The sequence below is a fragment of the Haplochromis burtoni genome, unplaced genomic scaffold (genome assembly GCF_018398535.1).
Source record: "Haplochromis burtoni strain Fernald_Lab_line unplaced genomic scaffold, NCSU_Asbu1 Contig_55, whole genome shotgun sequence".
Lineage (NCBI taxonomy): Eukaryota > Metazoa > Chordata > Actinopteri > Cichliformes > Cichlidae > Haplochromis > Haplochromis burtoni.
Window position 1 is genome coordinate 2,059,094 of NW_024582416.1, and position 15,369 is coordinate 2,074,462.

General features: G+C 42.8%; 1 protein-coding gene across 2 annotated transcripts in view; it reads right to left on the reverse strand.

The window, feature by feature from the left end:
• fndc5a (fibronectin type III domain containing 5a) overlaps positions 1 to 11,836 on the reverse strand; it is a 43,576-nt gene extending 31,740 nt beyond the window's left edge. The window contains exon 1 of one of the 2 annotated variants that reach the window (XM_005922283.3): positions 10,830 to 11,836. In XM_005922283.3, coding sequence (XP_005922345.1) covers positions 10,830 to 10,887 — 58 coding nt within the window. In that variant the 5' untranslated portion in view covers positions 10,888 to 11,836. The remainder of the gene's footprint in view (positions 1 to 10,829) is intronic. The other variant, XM_014333573.2, reaches the window with a different exon arrangement.
• Between the last annotated feature and the right edge of the window lie 3,533 nt (positions 11,837 to 15,369).

Consider the following 15,369-nt stretch of genomic DNA (forward strand, 5'->3'; position numbering starts at 1 on the left):
ATCACAGACAGGTGCAGGGGGCGGGGGGGCGTGGAGACAATGTGAACAATATGCACCTCCGTGTTCCTCTCCCTTTGCCACTGGCGCTCTCCATGTTCCTCTTTGAGTTTCTCTCTCTCGAGCGCCATCTCCCTCTTGCATCCACTCCTTTTCTTTCCTTCCATCCATCACTCTCCGTGTGTGCGTGCTTCTCTCTCTCTCGCAAATATTCCCGTAAGAGTAGCACATGCCCTGAGGCGCCTTATGGAGGATCGAGGCCCCCCTCTGCCTGAACCAGACTCGTTGCTCAAGTTTGAGAAATTTACAGCATCTTAAACTTTGTGGCCACTCTGGCAAAAGAACAAAAATATCCCCTGACTTATTTATGTCAGACACACTGGGGGCAAAACTTTCGGGACAGCAGACAAACGAGCAAAAGTGTGTGGGTAACGGCAGGGCAGGTACCTTCCCGTGGGTTCCACCTGTGCCTCAGATTATTCAAATGTAAAAAATACACCATCTGGCCCATCACACATAAAAACGATCTCCCCACAAAACACAGCAGCAAATAAAAATAGTATTTTTATGCTCTGCTGAGGAGAGCTGGGTGAGAATTAGAAATCAAGTGGCCCACGCGCAGTTTTGTGCTTAAATCATCATTTAAACAGAACCAGGCGGATCGATTTCTGCTGCTCGAGTCCCGCTGTGGTTCTGAATTGGAAATTTGGAACCACAGTACTAAGCGACTGATTACAGACCGTAATGTGCTGTCAGGGATGTAGGCATAAATTATGCATCGCAATCACTGAAGGGATGCATGTCTGTCTTCATTCGGAACAAGGAAATAACTATTTTAAAAATCAACACAATGTGATGACGAAGTTTTAGATTTTGATATGGTTTCAAAATATTAACAAGATAAATGGTTGAACTGTGTAACACAGTGCGCACAGTGTACATGCTAAAAAGGGAATAAGGAATATAAACTTATTTAAACCTAACACTATTGATAAAGATATTTAATCATATTCTATTTTATTAACCAAGCACCATTCTACTTATTTAAGATATTTCTTACATACTTGTGAATGTTGTAATTTTTAATATCTGTAAGAAATATTCCCATATTTTGGACAGATAAAGCACATCTTATATTAAATATCTAGGTTGTTGTAGTAGAGGTTGTAGGAAAGAACATAGTTCCTAAATTAAAACCATGATTTCTGAAACTGACATTTCTCTTCACTTTTTTCTATTCATTTATTCATTCAGTCACTACAGTGGCTGCAGCAGCAGCAGCATTACAGACCAGAACAATATAAATGTTTGGTTTTGGGTGAACTGGCCCTTTAAGTCTTCTGTATTTTCTTCTGCTTTTCAGTCTTAACTTAACTTACAGGGGGTAAAAAACCTACAGCGACCAGCCGGAGAAAGAGCAGAATGGGGTAAGAGATTAAGAAAGCACAAAGATGACATGGAAGTTTTTACTCTGTTTAGCTTCATGGATACACGCAGTGGAAAGCTAAAGATGGCCAATATCACTTAAACTGGGAATCCAAGCAGGTGAGTCTTTCTGTCTGGTGGTGACCAACCTTTCAGCGGCCGTCACACCAGCTAAAAACACCCGTTTGTGGAGCCGAAATATGAAATATCACAGACAGATTTTCTTTAAGCATGTGTTAAAGGTGCCAGTTGTGCTTGAAGGGCATGTTGTACACTCGGGTCAGCCTTAAATTTCATACTAAAGCTTGCGTGGTGTCGTACATATTATCCTGTGTATGAAATGTAAGTGTATTTGCTGATCTTCAGGAGTGCTGGAGGACTGTTTAACCATGTCCCAAACACCATCCCAATCAAAGCTGGGGTTCAGGGAGCATCCACTGGCAATGAGAACAATAAAACCTGGAGATGGTTCCCAGGGTTTCTGAATCATACTGCATGTGATGGTTTTTTTAAACTTTGTTTCCAGACCACTGAAAGCATCGAAGGTTGAACATCTGGAGCTCTGCAGGCATGTGCTGTATGTGAATGAGCCTGCACGTCTGATGAATCTCTTCGTTGCTCACCGAGTGAACATGTTAGTAACACAGCTTTACATTCGTGCCACCAACTCCCTCCAGATGGCAGGTTCAGCCCTCCTCCTCCACCTGCGCACATTCAGACGTGATGCTGGGCAGATGACTGACTGCGTCAGAGAGCTATCACTGCCGCGTCAGTTTTTTGGCACGGCTGCTTTGTTCTCCCACGGGCCCAGGGTCCATATGATTGCGCCAATCTGTCCTCTGATGCCCGTTTCATTTCAGTTTTACACTTCAGACCCAGCAGCAGCCACAGCCGGAGGCACCGTCCACCCTATTCTCATGAACAAGAGCTTTCTTCAAAGCCTTCAGATTTGGCACAAGAATGACTTGGGAGACCCGCTCTGATTTTAGTGGGTCAAGGTTTCACATGTGCAGATCTCAATTATCACAGAAACAAACTAAGAAACACTGCAACAACACTTTTATGCTCACTATTCAACGCCGTGTTTCAGGAGCAGAAGGATTGTCACCATATTTCTGAATTTGCTCCCGGCCTAAAGTACTAAATGTCCTCGGGAGTCTTCACAATATGTACAAGTCCAGACAGACATGAGTGGACTTGAAAGGCAAGCAAACACAAGCTGGTAATTCAATAAATTAGATCAAAGCGACGGTGCTGAACAAATACAAATGTGCTCTGAGAGAAACCTCCAAGTAAAATGACATTTTTTTTCCAGCTCCTGCCCTTTGGTCTCACTCCAAATGCTGCCACCTCTAAAAGCTTCAGTGTGTATGCTGTTAACTACAAGGCCATCACTCTATTCATCTGCATCTTGCAAAGCTGCAGGCGAGCTCTCAAAGACGAACTCAAACAGGCTTTTTTGAAGGGAAGAAGAGGGTTAAGGAGGTTACACCGTGCTGCAGAAAAGAGCAGCAGCATTGTGGAGTCGATACAAACGCTCTGCCGTGCTGCCACTCTGAAACTGGTTTCTCATCACGCGTCCTCTCATTTGCCTTGTCAGATGACAACATGTGACGGGGCGCGGGAAGGATTAAGAAGGATTATCAGGGGACTATTGACAGTTACAAAATGTAACACAACAGGGGAGGATGGACTTTAAGAAATAAATAAATATTGTATTATCTATTATCTCACTTCTGTGCTGGAGAGATACACCAGTTCTGTCAAACCAGGCTTATAAATTAGTTCCGTTTTCATCTTTTATATTCTGTTTCACACAAACTCACACTCTAGAAACAAAAGAATGGAAAGTCACCTCAACTATTTGCCAATAAGAAATTATATGAAGTGCTAATATTGCAGCATACATCACACAGAAAGATGGTTTCCATGGAAATTGTAAAAAAAATAAAAATAAAGAAGATAATATTAAAAAAAAGGGATGTGTAAAATTCAAACTAAAGCATGACTTCAGCAGCTGCTGATTTCAGCATGGCTATATCCATCTTTCAGAGGCACTGACGTCTCATTACTCAAGCTTTTAAAGTTGTATTGGTGCAAACTAATATCTGAAAACCTAAGACATGTTTGGGAAAATCAGTCGCCCAAGTATTCCTCTTTAGTCGTGTTTGCACGACAGGAAATATATCTGGTTACATGATGCGATCGCTGAACTCCTGAACTTCTGTCAAGTTGGGTTCATGTTCAGTCAGACTGAGCTGGCATTTCTCACGGGTAATGTTGAGAAAAAACTCATTTATTCCAAAGAGGCTGTGATCACTGGGTTTCCCCATTGAAATACAATGTGGATTTAATTTAGCTGCCACTTTGTGAGATGCAGGGTGTGCCTCCTCCCTACACATGCAGGTTTATGGTAAACAGGGGTGGCTTCGCACTGTGTATTCACGCCACTGTTACATGCACTTGCAGCATAATAAGAGATATCCCTGTCAAGCCCCCAAATCTGATGCAAGATGTTTGTAAGAAGAAAGTGCAGCGACTGTATGGAAAAAACAAAACAAAACAAGAACGCAGCTTTAAGAGAAAATGTTCCAACTGTAAACAAGGCTGCAAACAGCGAATAATTGCCAACAGCTAATCATGCTTGTAAAATGGACTAACGAACAAACAGATAATCACAGACAAAATCCACATCCCCTGTGAATCTCACACACAAACACACACCTGCCATCCTTCCCGAAGCCCCGTAATGAGCCTATTCAGAAGGAACAGTGATGATTCAACCCTCCAATCAGGTTCCTGCTGCCCCAGATACCCAGCACGTCTATGGGACACAGATTTGAGTAAAATTGGGGCACAGGGGTTGAATCCACAGGACTGAAGCTACAGAAAACAGCTTCTGATTTTAATTTCTACAAACGTGTTGTTGAACGCGAGAGCCTGACACCACCTCTCTGTTCACGTACAATCACTCACCTAATTTCATGCATGTGACAAAAAGTGCAGTCTTGAAACAATAACATCAGAGCGCTGCAGGTTGTTTTTTCTTTTTTAAATGAATAATGCAGCGCGGTGTCTGCTGAGCAGCCCTTAAAGCATAAACAAGCATTTGTAATTTGAGAAACTGCTACGTGTGATAAATGGCACAGAGAGGCTCTTCCAAAGTCACATCTGTTTTGATTTTGCAGTATTTATGCATTTCTGTGATGGATCGGAAGTCTCATAAATATTCAGAGCGTGAGTTTGACAGTGTGAGAGAGCGCGGGAGATGGGTGGCTTTTACAAACTTTGGCCTCTCTGTGGATGCTAAATGGCTTAGCACCTGACACATAATCTACTGTACTAACAGAGAATGCATCACCTGGCAGGTGGGTGCCATAATTTTCTTGGATCTTTTTGGTTTACAGCTCCAAAAAAAAAAAAAAAAAAAAAAAAATCAAAATCTTGTTATCTCTTGAAAGATTTCCCTTTTTCATTATTATAAACATCCCTCAAAGACAGAAAAGCGCCTGCAGCTTTTCCATCTCTGTTCACTTTCTTGATTGATTCATTGACTTTTCTTTTTGTTCCTCAAACACAGAACCGTTAGGGAGTGAGCAAAATTGCCTGCAAGGATTTATGGCCTCATTTAGATGAATGTGTTAAGAGAGTCAATTTACATTTTAAATGGAAACATTACCTTTCCTTTCACAGGACCAACCGACTGTTTATGAGTCCCTGTAAACACAGACAACCTTAAAGACGTCACCACGGTGTCAGTTTTACTCCTGCCGACCCACCTCTCTGCTTCGGCACTGGTTTGGCCTGCTTTTCCTGCTGCAGGCGTCTATGTCTAAACTAAGTGGGAGACAAAAGCTTGACTCATGCTGGAGAGGGAATCCAAAAGTGTCACCAAGCATTTTGACTCACTGAGGTTTATAATAGTAAGCCAAACAAATATGAAAAAGTAAAAATAGAGTGTGATGATGTCATAATTTTGAATGATCCTGATCTGTTGGATTTTTATTTATTTATTTATTTTTAGATACATTTAGGAGATGAAAGGATTTAAAGGACGCGGAAAGATTCAACAGTGGTCCTCTGGCCTGAGTCCAGGGACCAGAGGCATAAACCGCTGCAGTAAAACAGTGAGTCACAATCAAAAAGCTGTAGGTCCTCTTTAATAATCACAATCCATTAACTGTATATAAAAGATGGAAAGAGCCGCCATTGTGAAGATTTGAGCCAAACATTTTCAACAACAGCATCATCTGAGGTGAATCTTCATGAGCCAGCGAGCATGGCCTGATTTATTCTCCTCTTGTAATTACAATAATTTACAAATTTAACTTAAAGTCTTATTAAAAAGAACATTATTTATTTGTTGGGCTTAATCATTACTTTTAATATACAAGTGTTGAGAGAGATCACAGAGTGAGGGAGCTGAGGGTTGACCTCGAATCGACTGACAGTCGTTATGTTGCCCCCTGCTGGCCATAAAAAGAATGTAAGTTTTACATGCCGTCTCGCGCATGTGCACAAGCTGGATTTGTACCTCTGTCTTCATCCATGAAAGGATGCAAAAATCCTCATTTTTTTAGCATTTGCATAGAAAATCGGCTTTTGTGCCTCACATTTTGAGACACAGAAATGAAAAGAACTATTTTTGTTGTCAGAGAAGTGTTGAAAAGGAAAAAGGATTTTAAATGAACTCAATTTTATAAGATCAGAGGAGAGGGCGCTGACAGACGTTAAAAACTAGCAGAAATCTACGGGAGGTGGCAAAAACTCAAGTTCCTCCAGTGGCCACTTGAGGCCGGCTGCAAAACAGACGCTTGAGAGACTTCCAACTGCCCTCCAAGGTGCTCAGGAACTTTTACTCGTGCACCATAGAGAGCATCCTGGCGGGAAACATCTTAACCTGGTTCGGGAACAGCACCATGCAGGACAGACGAGCTCTACAGAGGGTTGTGCGGTCAGCTGAGCGCACCATCCGCTCCGAGCTCCCTGACCTGCACTCAATCTACAGCAGGCGGTGCTGGACCAAGGCCAGGAAGATGGTGAAGGACCTCAGCCATCCCAACAACAGACTGTTCTCTCTGTTGAGGTCAGGAAAGCGATTCCGCTCCCTGAAGACCAACACAGAGAGACTGAGGAGGAGCTTCTTCCCGCAGGCGATACGGTCTCTCAATCACACCACCACACAGTACTGACCCACACATATGGTTCTTACACACACACTGGACTTTCTGGACTTTGTTTTTGCACAACACTGGTCACTATATTCTTCATTTCCGGTTAATACTTGTACAGCTGCTGTTATTGTGTATATATTTATTTATATTTAGATTTCTTCATACATTCTTATATAGTTCTATATTGTGTATTTTGTTGTACAGTTATTTTATTTTCAACTTTAATTTATATATTTTATCTTATTCTCCCAGTTAAATTTACCCTTCATTCTAATTTGTGTTGTACAGTTATTTCATTTTTAACCTTAATTTATATTTTATTCCTTCCTAGTTAAATTTACCCTTTTTAATTTTTCATATTTATTTCCTATCTTATTCATAGCCTTTTCCTTTTTTGTTTTCTTTAGGTCACGAGCAGTTGTCCAAGCATTTCACTGCATATCGTACTGTGTATGACTGTGTACGTGACAAATAAAATTTGAATTTGATTTATTTGAATTTGAAAAACGGAGTCAGTCTCCCTGTGTTAAACTACCCAACATCAAAGTGTTCAAATCTTTATTCACAGCCTGAAATTAAACTCAGTGTTGGGCTCGATGGATAGTTTCCCCCTTCATGGTAACTTTGAGGTGGTTGAATTTGTTTACGTCCATCTGCATGCTGGAGACAGGGGCATGGCCACATTGATAGACAGGTGTCCCTGACAGGTGACGGGAAGCTAGAGCCAATCACTGTCTGCTCTCAACTGCGGTGCTGCGTTTGAAAGCATTTTAATGGATTATCTGACTAATATCATGGCTTGCTGTGTGGAGCGGCCCATTCAGGTAATTTGTACTTTTGGTGAGTCAAAGTCGGGTCTTTTATTAGTAGCTTCAAAATGTGGCGTCTAAAACCGGTGGGCGATGTTGATCTTGCATAAACCATTAGATTAAATCCGAAGAGGAAGAACCTGCATACGGCCAATCACACCCTGCCTCAGCTGGCCATTTTTAACCACCGCTGAAACGGGACAGTTTATGTATTTTTCATCTCTTTGTCACTCACTATAAAAACTGTGCGTGAAAGATCTATGGCACGGGTGTCAAACATAAGACCCGTGGGCCAGAATCGGCTCGGCAAAGACTCCAGTCCAGCCCACTGGACCGCGTCGGAAAATTATGAGGAAGGCATGAATTTTGGTCTTATTTGCTTGTATTTCAGTTTTACAGCTTTCCCTGGTGATAAAGAAGTCCTCATACTACACCACAGTAATCAAGTAAGAGATAAACAATTACGTTTTTCTCTAATTTGACACATTTATTTGTTTCATGTTTAAATCATGCTGACACATTTCTCTTATCTTTGACAGCAGCATTTCTTTCTCATGTAGAAAAATTGAAAACACTGTTAAAAATGATTTTATTCTTATTTTAAGGCGTCTCAGTTAGAAGTGTAGTTAAACTTTGTTACACTGACAGAGATCACAGTGAGCTGTGTGTGGCCCACCATGTTAAATGAGCTTGACATCTCTAGTTTCAGGTACGTGGCAGTTAATGAGAGGAACAAGGCGACGTGTCTCTAGAGCACGTCAAGAACATCCAGCAGAATCTTACTGGCTGAATTCTGAAGGTGATTTCAGCTCTGTTAGCTCGGTGGTGGATGCCTCAGCCCAGCGTCAGCTATCCTCCACCTCACTGCATGCCCGGTTGGATAAATGGTGCGTTTAAAATTGCTGATGAAAATCTCAGATCTGCTCTGAACTGCTGTGATGAAGCACCCACAACAGGTGTAAGCATAAACAAACACTTGATAACATTTGGAATTGCATAATTGTCTCTCTTTGAATGAGGTATTTATAGGGTTAATAAAGGCTTTATAACAGTAAGGTTCTGCTGAAGTCCTTCCATCCATTTTCTTTACTGCTCATCCATTGTGAAGTTGTGACAGAGGGACTGGAGCCTATTTCACATGTCACAGGATGAGAGACTACAGAGCCTCAGTCTATTCGAGGACTAACACAGAGAGAAACACACCTATGATCAAATGTCTGTCCAGCACATGTTCGACTAATAATTGTATCCAACAGTCATAGCTGTTTCACAAGAGAAACAACAAACAGGGATGGAGTGATTCTGGCTGATATTTAGATTTTATTTTCCTTTCATCCACTATTTCTGCCAAAGAAACAATAAAAGTCTACATTAAAATAATAATAATATTAATAATAATCACTGAACCGTTTGAAGGGTTTAGGCTCTTTGTCGCATCATCGTTCAGCATCTAGCACAAAACTGATGCAACCCAACAGATCAACACTGGCTGCTGACATCAGTCCAGACTGACTGATATCAGCCGATGCAGATGTTCATCCAATATAAATGCAAAGAAACAAACTCATAAAACAAAGCAGTTAAAGCTGCAATCAGCATCATTTCTGCACACTGATGGGAAAAAAAGTTCCTTATTGCACCTTTAAAGGTGCTGCTGCTTCCATCTAAAGTGCTGCTGTTATTCTCCATCCTTCTACACCAGTTTTAAACCAATGGTGGCATTTTCTACTTTAATGCAACTATAGAAAAATTCACTTTTTGTTTTTCAAGCATAATATTGTTTACAAGGTATCCATTTATTTATTCATGCATTTTGAAACAGGCATTAAGATAGTGGTTTTATAATAATAATAATAATAATAATAATGGATTGGATTTATATAGCGCTTTTCTAGGCACCCAAAGCGCTTTACAATACCACTATTCATTCACTCTCACATTCATACACTGGTGGAGGGCAGCTACAGTTGTAGCCACAGCTGCCCTGGGGCAGACTGACAGAAGCGAAGCTGCCATATCGCGCCATCGGCCCCTCTGGCCAACACCAGTAGGCGGTAGGTGAAGTGTCTTGCCCAAGGACACAACAACCGAGACTGTCCGAGCCGGGGCTCGAATCGGCAACCTTCCGGTTACAAGACGAACTGCCAACTCTTGAGCCACGATCTTTGATCCCTGCTTGTCTCACACAGCTTTAACCATCATGCATTCCCCCCTGTGGTCAGTTTAAGCAAGCAAACTAACCTGACATACTTGTCTTTGGACTGCAGGAGGAAACCCACTTGTAAAAGCCCACCAGGCACACGGACACCAAAGACTTGGGAGGGTTTGCAAGCATGAAATGGTTTGTTTTAGTTGCCAAGAAATAAAGAAGAAACTCTACAAATGTGCACATTGTTGACAATACAGAGGTCTTAGAGGCACATTTGTGTAGTCTGTGCCTGCAGGGACCTAAACTGACTTTTACTGTACATCTATTTCTGGAAGTTTAGGAGACAAAAACACACACGACTGAGGGTGTGTGTGTGTGTGTGTGTGTGTGTGTGTGTGTGTGTGTGTGTGTGTGTGTGTGTGTGTGTGTGCAGAGACAGGAGCAGGATAGTGATGTATCGTGAGTGGAAAGGCTATGGAGTGGGAGTGTGCTGAGTGAACTAAAGGTGCACTTTGATGGCAGGAGTGTAGTGTGGCACTTCATCACAGAGAGCGGTCAAGTGTGTGTAGTTTGAGATCTAAAAAGCCTGTTTTAGAGATGTGCACACACACAGGGTGAGCTGGATACTTCCACAGCAAGCATCAGAGGGCCCCTGTCGCTCCCTGGCAGTCCAATCATGTATTTATAGTGGCCAGTGGCTGTCGACTACAGCCAGACTTAGAGGGAAGTGTCTGTAATGAGCAGCGGAGTCAACAAACGTCCCTACATATGTCTAATTTTCACACTGGGATAGTTTGCCTGTGTGTGGACATGCAGCAGTTTATAGTACCGACCTGAAATGAGATTCAAAGGTCAGCTTGGATCACATCAATCACACACACACACACACACACACACACACACACACACACACACACACACACTAGCATAGTTTAGCCCCACTGTGTCTGGTGATGTGGATCCCTCACCACCACTAACTGTAGCATGTTTAATTAGACGACCGCACAGAAATGCATGTATTGTCTTACAAACACAGCGTTTCCCACAAACACACCAGACTACGCAGCGTCTCACAATAGCAACACCACCACCAACAACACTGAATTAAATCTGAAGCCCAGCACCAGCAGCATTTCTCTCACACAGATGCCGATAGAGGAATTATTCCATGGTTCGTTTAGTTGGAAGAAAATAGAGATAAAAGCCACTCTGGAAGGTGCTGCTGCGCTGAAATTCGCGGAACATCTTTGTAATTGCACACAATCGTAAACTTACCCGCTGTGACCAGAGAGACGCCGAGACAGCTCAGGACGAGCAGGAAAATTCTCTCCATGTTTCTAACGCCAAGAGGACGCGCGGTCCCATGCACTCTGGCCAGGGGAGCCGTGTTAACCGCCGCGTTGTGCTGCTTGGCATTCACGTCAGTTCGTGCGTGTCATCTCGACTGGAAAGGCGACAACGGCGCTCTGTCCGCGGGCTTTTCAGCACCTCGGACAGCGCTTCGGCAACACCTCCGCTCACTCCGCACCCTCCAACCTCGGACCAGCAACCTGCAAACAGCAGGTGAGCTTCATCATCGATGCGTCGTCGATCCTCCAACTGTGCTCCCAAATCCTCTCAGATCTGCTTCTGCTGCTGCTGCTGCTGCTGCTGGTGCTCAGCACCGCTCAGCTGCTGCAGACACAGTGAAACGTGCTGGCTTTGTATATGAGCGCCTGGACTGTCCCTGCCCGCCACACTGACTCCAGCGAGAGAGAGCGAGGCTGCAAACCCCCCCAAGGACCTTGTCTGCGACAATAACAGCGAGTCAGAAATGTCCAAAAACTACAGTTCAGCTTTGATGTTTTTCTGTAACACTCACTCACCGCTTCTCCTCCTTATGACATTAAAAATAATAAACACCCGCCTTCTTCCATCCCTAGTAACCCACCCTCCACGCCTCAGAGCCCAGCAGCCCAGCCAGCAACACCACGCTTTAAAGACCGACTTCTCCCAGGCCTCCGAGAGCGAGCACAGCTGATCGACTTGTCACCAAAAGCCTCTCCTCTCTCTCATCCACAGCTTCAGTTGCCCACTCCTGCACTGTGAATTACTGCTGCCCACTCATCGATTAAATATGCATCCACTGGCCCACGCAAACAGTTGCAAAGACAAAGTCTCAGCGGAGCCGCTTTGAATCCTTTCCCCACCACTTCAAAAACAAACACGTGCCTCTCGACTTTACCACTGAGTTGACATCCTCACCACCATTACCTCCGCCACCGCCTCCACTCCCTCCCGTATTCGGCTCACGTTGTTTCAAAGCGAGCAGAGAAGTGGAAAAAAGTCTGCATAATTACCTCAGATGTTTTCCCCTGCAGCGCGATGTGGACTTGAAGCTTTCCGGGATGTTAGTTTGCGTGCGTGGAGGGGAGGGGAGTGTCAGTCCCGAGTCAGGAGACCGGCACTGTCCCCTAGCTGTGTCCCCAAGAAATGTTTTCTTTACCCCGCTGTGCACCTCGATTCATAGCCCGCTTCCTCTGACGTGCTTCACAGCAACACTGCTGGTGGTGGTGGAGGTGGAGGGGTTATTGTGCTGCTTTTTATGCATGCTTCACTCCTGTAGGCTACTGCTCTCCCCCTCCATCTAATATGTGAGTGAGGGAGAGGAAGAGAGTTTGTAAGGAGACAGGGGAAATATAGGCTCCATCCTCACCAGCATAATGTATCTGCACAGCATGTGGTGGAAGAGGTATTCACATTTCTCAAATACACCGAAAACACTCCAGAGCAAGTAGAAGTACGGCGTTAAACGTGCTAATAAAACTGCTCTTTTATGATATGAAAGCTCACAAGTATCAATCAAATCATTCCTCCTGTTTGGCTGTCAGCAGCGACTCTGCTTTTGGTTTTGGTTAACTCTCATCACCTTCAAGCTTTCAGATTTGACCATGCACATCAAGAAATTATCCTCAGGTCAAGACAAAAAAACAAAAGAAAGACAGCCTTACGACAGATGCATCTGTCATGTTTGGAACTGAAGAAAACAATGCCACTCTGCTAACAGCATAAGTATTAGAAGTGGTATTAATTGTGCCATGTAGAGCTTGGTAGTGGGTCCATGCAGAGCACCACTCCTGACATCCTGATGTTTTTCCTTTTCAGTCTGAATGTGTTGCATTTGCATTGCTTTCATGCAAAAGTGGCGTTTTAAGGAAAAAAAAATGGTATAAATCTACTTTAACTGCAGACAGATGCAGCTAACAGCTTGTGAACACAGCATGTTCTCATTTAGCGGTTTAGAAGTCAGATTTTTTCCCCCTCAGAAGCTGGTGGAGACTTTCCCTCAGTATTGTTGCTGGTGACAATATTCAGAGTAAAAATATTAATTATGCAGAACTATAGATGGTGTAAAAGACCGATGTAGCTTCTGGGCCTAAAAGTGAAGCCGGCGTTTTAAAGCCGCATTCTTTTAAAGGACACCTGTGACAGCAAAAAGACTTCTGGTCCTCTAAAAATCTTAGTGAAAATGACCCTCAGCCCTGACCTCTGTAAACACTTTCCTAATGAGTTTATGGTCTTAGTCACTTATTTCTGACCACCTCCTCCTCAGCACCTCCTTCAGCTCTTCTGGGGAGACACTGTGACATCCCTAAACCAGCTGCGTCTGACCTGGGACCTCCTCCAACTGGATGAGCCTGAAGCACTTCTGTGGGTCATAATGAATGTTCCCATCTTCTGGCAAAGGTACATCACTGGGAACTAATTGTTTCATGGCTCTCACAATATCACATTTCCATTTATTATCAGGGCTAAAAATAATAACCTACCCATTATGCATGCATAGAAAAATAATCTTGAACTTTTTCTCTTTGCTTGCGAATTAATTACACTTTATTTTTTCATATATTATGGTTGCCATCAATATCTGGATGCTCCCATACCAATCATTCTGCTAAAGTAAGCAGTAATGAAAGCTGTCATTTCTCCTCTAATGCAGAGATATAAGGTGGCAGCAAACAGAAATGGGCTTCAGCTTTTCACAACCTCCGGAACCAGTTTTGGACATGCTCCAGTCCTCCCATTTGGAGGTCAGAAAATTAACCACTCTGCACTGACAGCTTCTGATCGATCAAAATTAACAGAGCAACATTTGGCTCTAACAGTTTTTCATCAGACTCACTCAGATTAAGACACTGTTGTGGCAAATATGTCACATGACCTGAAATGGTTTATTTGGCAAGCAGCAGCAGAGGGGAAACAAAGCAGGTCAGGTGGTTTTGTGCTTGTTCTTCTCATTTCTAGAAGATAAAATATCACCAAAGTTACATGTGTTCAGTTTTTTTAATTGTGAAAAAGTTGGTAAGATTCAAAAAGGCCACTGGCTGTAAGTTTGGGGTTTACAGAGACATGCTCAGGCCACTGAATTGGGGTCAAACTGAAGCGTGAAAGGATCCCTTAGGGCACAGACATGTCCTGACTGAAAGAGGACTTGGAGAAAGGAAGACACACTATGACCCAGAAGCACAAATTGGATGACAGGTGAATTTTTCCACCTGGACACAGTACTATTTATAAAGTATTATAGCCCAGCAAACATAGCTAAACAACAACGTTACCTCCTGCTTTACGAAGGCAAAAACTAAACCACTTATGGATGGATGTACAAGTCCATCAAGTCTAACAAGGTCATCCAGGTGATGCCAAAGACAGACTTTTATTTTGAAACAATTTTTCAAACAAACAAAGGTTCAGCTGACGGCTACTTGGTGCTGAAATGTTTTCTGGGATGTTTCTGTGTTAAAGTGATTTCTAACCCAATTTAAGTTGTTTTTTTGCGTGTAGTTGTTTGTTCTTTGTGTTTACTCACCCCATGTCCTTTTTCAGGTCCAGCCCACCGTCTGATTACCTGGTCTGTCCTAATCTGCTCCACCTGTGTCCAATTGCTGGGTGGAGCCTCTCTCTGTTGAGAATCTTGGTTTTTGCCACTACTTGCAAAACTGGCCTGAACTCTGCTTTACCTGAAGTTTGAGTAAAGTTTGCCAGCTTTCACTTGAGGCCTGTCCTGTGAAACAGGATTTTATCTTATCCAGGTAACTCCAGGTTTAATCCCGGGGTTTCAGTACTACAGAGGTGGATCACTTCTTGCTGGGGTAGATGACCGCAGATGTTCCAGGTTGGAGGTCAACAGGTTTAAAACCACCACCTGTTGATGGATCAGCCAGTCATTGTTGGAAGCATGTGAAGTCTTTGTTTTTTTCCCAAATGAGCCACAACTTTATTCCCTGAGTTTTTCCCCTCACATTGGCTGCAAACCATTTTTTTTTTCAAAACAGTTTTATTGTTCAGTAAGCATTAATACATCCCTTAACATCATCTTTGATGCATGTTTTTCTACATGATCACTGTTGCCTTTTCTCCCTGAAAACCCCAATTAATTGCACAATATAATTTAAAGCAATAAATTGCAAAATAAATACAATAAAATGAAAAAAAAAAGTCAACTGTAGCAAAAATGATCCAGAAGGCGTCAGAAGGTTCAATAAGAACTAAATTTTCAAATAATGTAAATTTTCTGCTAATTATTTGGTGGTTCAGACTTTAAGGGTTAAGACTGTAAAACAGGTCACCTGTTTATACCATAATGATAGGACACCTCAGTAGTAGCACAGGCCTCAGGTGTCCAGAGTCATGTCTTTGATGCACTTCGTTGTGTAATAATACTGGATGGTTATATAAGCCTGCAAGCATGTGAAATGCACACAAACATGACTTTCTGGCTGATGACAGAAAATGTGCTGCTTAATGGAGCACACATAACGCACACACAGCTAAG